This window comes from Lucilia cuprina, chromosome X, assembly GCF_022045245.1.
Source record: "Lucilia cuprina isolate Lc7/37 chromosome X, ASM2204524v1, whole genome shotgun sequence".
Taxonomy (NCBI): domain Eukaryota; kingdom Metazoa; phylum Arthropoda; class Insecta; order Diptera; family Calliphoridae; genus Lucilia; species Lucilia cuprina.
The window spans coordinates 890,481-892,447 of record NC_060949.1 but is presented as its reverse complement, the minus strand read 5'-3'; the positions used below and the strand labels follow the sequence as shown (position 1 = coordinate 892,447).

General features: G+C 35.5%; 1 protein-coding gene across 1 annotated transcript; it reads right to left on the bottom strand.

The window, feature by feature from the left end:
- Positions 1-311: 311 nt before the first annotated feature.
- LOC111685065 (probable serine/threonine-protein kinase dyrk2) lies at positions 312-1,235 on the bottom strand. The gene has a single exon (XM_023447301.1). It carries the CDS (start codon positions 1,233-1,235, stop codon positions 312-314), a length of 924 nt encoding a protein of 307 aa, XP_023303069.1.
- Between the last annotated feature and the right edge of the window lie 732 nt (positions 1,236-1,967).

Genomic DNA, 1,967 nt, shown 5'->3' with positions numbered 1-1,967 from the left:
GGACTTACTGTAAATAGTATAATACCTACGTTTTAGTGAGGTTTTGGCATCAGAAATGATTGGTGTTGCTACGGAGGAGAGTAAATTTGCACTGGCGTTATTGAAATATTTTTTAGGTGTTGTCGAAGTGGACGAGGACGATTCTGCAGGGGATAAATTTGAATCAATTGTTATGGTAGGTGAAAAGGAAAGTCTGGAAATTTCAGAGAATGTTCTTTTCGATATTGATAATTTTTTACCGACATTATTGATAGCGGTTATATGTTTCTCAGATGTAACCTTTTTCGGAGATGCATATGGTGTTAACATTGTCAGGTGGAAACATTGTCAGAAAATGTACGATTTAGTGAGCATTTAGACGCAGAAACGATTGGTGTTGATACTTCAGAGGACGAATTTTCACAGAAATTTTTGGCATCTGGTGTTGCCGCATTGGACGAGGATGAACTGGAAATGTTGTCAGAATAAGTTCGCTCTACCGAGAATTTGGAGTCAGAAACTGTTGGTGTTGATTCTGCAGAGGACAAATTATCGTCGATATTATTGACAGAGTTTATAACTTTCACAGATGTAATATTATTTGGAGATGCGCCTGGTGTTGCCTTATAGGACGAGGAAGAACTGGAAATATTTTTACAATAAGTGTGTTCTGGAGAGAATTTGCAGTCTGAAATAACTGGTGCTTGTACTGCGGAGGACACATATTCACCGGCACGTTTGACATCTCGTCTGGCCTTATTGAACGAGGATGAACTGGAGATGTTTTCACAATAAGTACGATCTGGCGAGAATTTGGAGTCTGAAATGACTAATGTTGATGCTACGGAGGACAAATTTTCACCGACATTTTTAACATCTAGTGCAGCCGTACAGGACGAATATGAACTGGAAATGTTAGCAGAATATGTTCGTTCTAGAGAGAGTTTGGAGTCAGAAACGATTGGTGTTGATATTACGGAGGACAAATTTTCAAATGTTCCAGGTATTGCTGAAGAAGACGACTTAAAATATTTTGATTGACAAACAATATATTTTGATATTATAGGGGACAAATTAACATTGTTGGATATAGTTTGTAACGATGATATGTCAGATATTGTAAAAGTGCTTGGTGAACAAAAATTGTGGACAAATGTACATTCTAGACTTGACTCATTTTTAATATTTTTTGTGAAGCTAAACATATTTGAAGCAGGAGCTTTAGGGGGCAGTGTATATAATTTTTTAAAAGACATGTTAGGTGTTGATACTGGGGAGGAGGAAATTGTACTGGCGGTGTTGACACAGGAGCTAGAAACAACAGAATGTTCTAAAGATAACTCAGTTTCAAATGTATTATTGTAACTTGGCACGTTAGATGTTAATATTAGAGAGGAGCCGGTTTTTTAGGAGATATATCAGATGTTGTTATAGTAGAGGGCGAAATATAATTACTGGCAAAAGATGTATGTTTTAGAGCTGTTGTATAAGTGGTTGGCAACAACTGTTTGAAACCAGAAAAGTCAGATGTTGATGGTAACGAGGACGATGTGATGTTGGTACTAGTAGACAATATACGTTGTAATAATTTTTTAAGAGTTGTGTCAGATGATGTTGTTATAGCACATAACGAAGTGCAATTGCTGGTAGGAGATGCATGTATCATTAATTTACTTTGAAATGTCTGATCAAAATTTAAGGGTAAGGATGAGTTCGAAATTGAATGTTCAATGGAAAATATCGATTTTAATGGTAAAATATTTGTAGATGTTTCTTTAGTGGACGCACACGAATTAAAATTATTATTAGAATATGTGCTTTCTGCTATTAAATTTGTATTTACATTAATTTTGCTGCTTAATGACGAAGAAGGGGCTATAGGTGTTAATACTGTAGAAATGGCATCACTTTCAGTGGACAAACACACATTATTAACCGTAGACCTATTTTCTAGCGAATTTTTATATTTGATAAGTTCTAACTTGTTA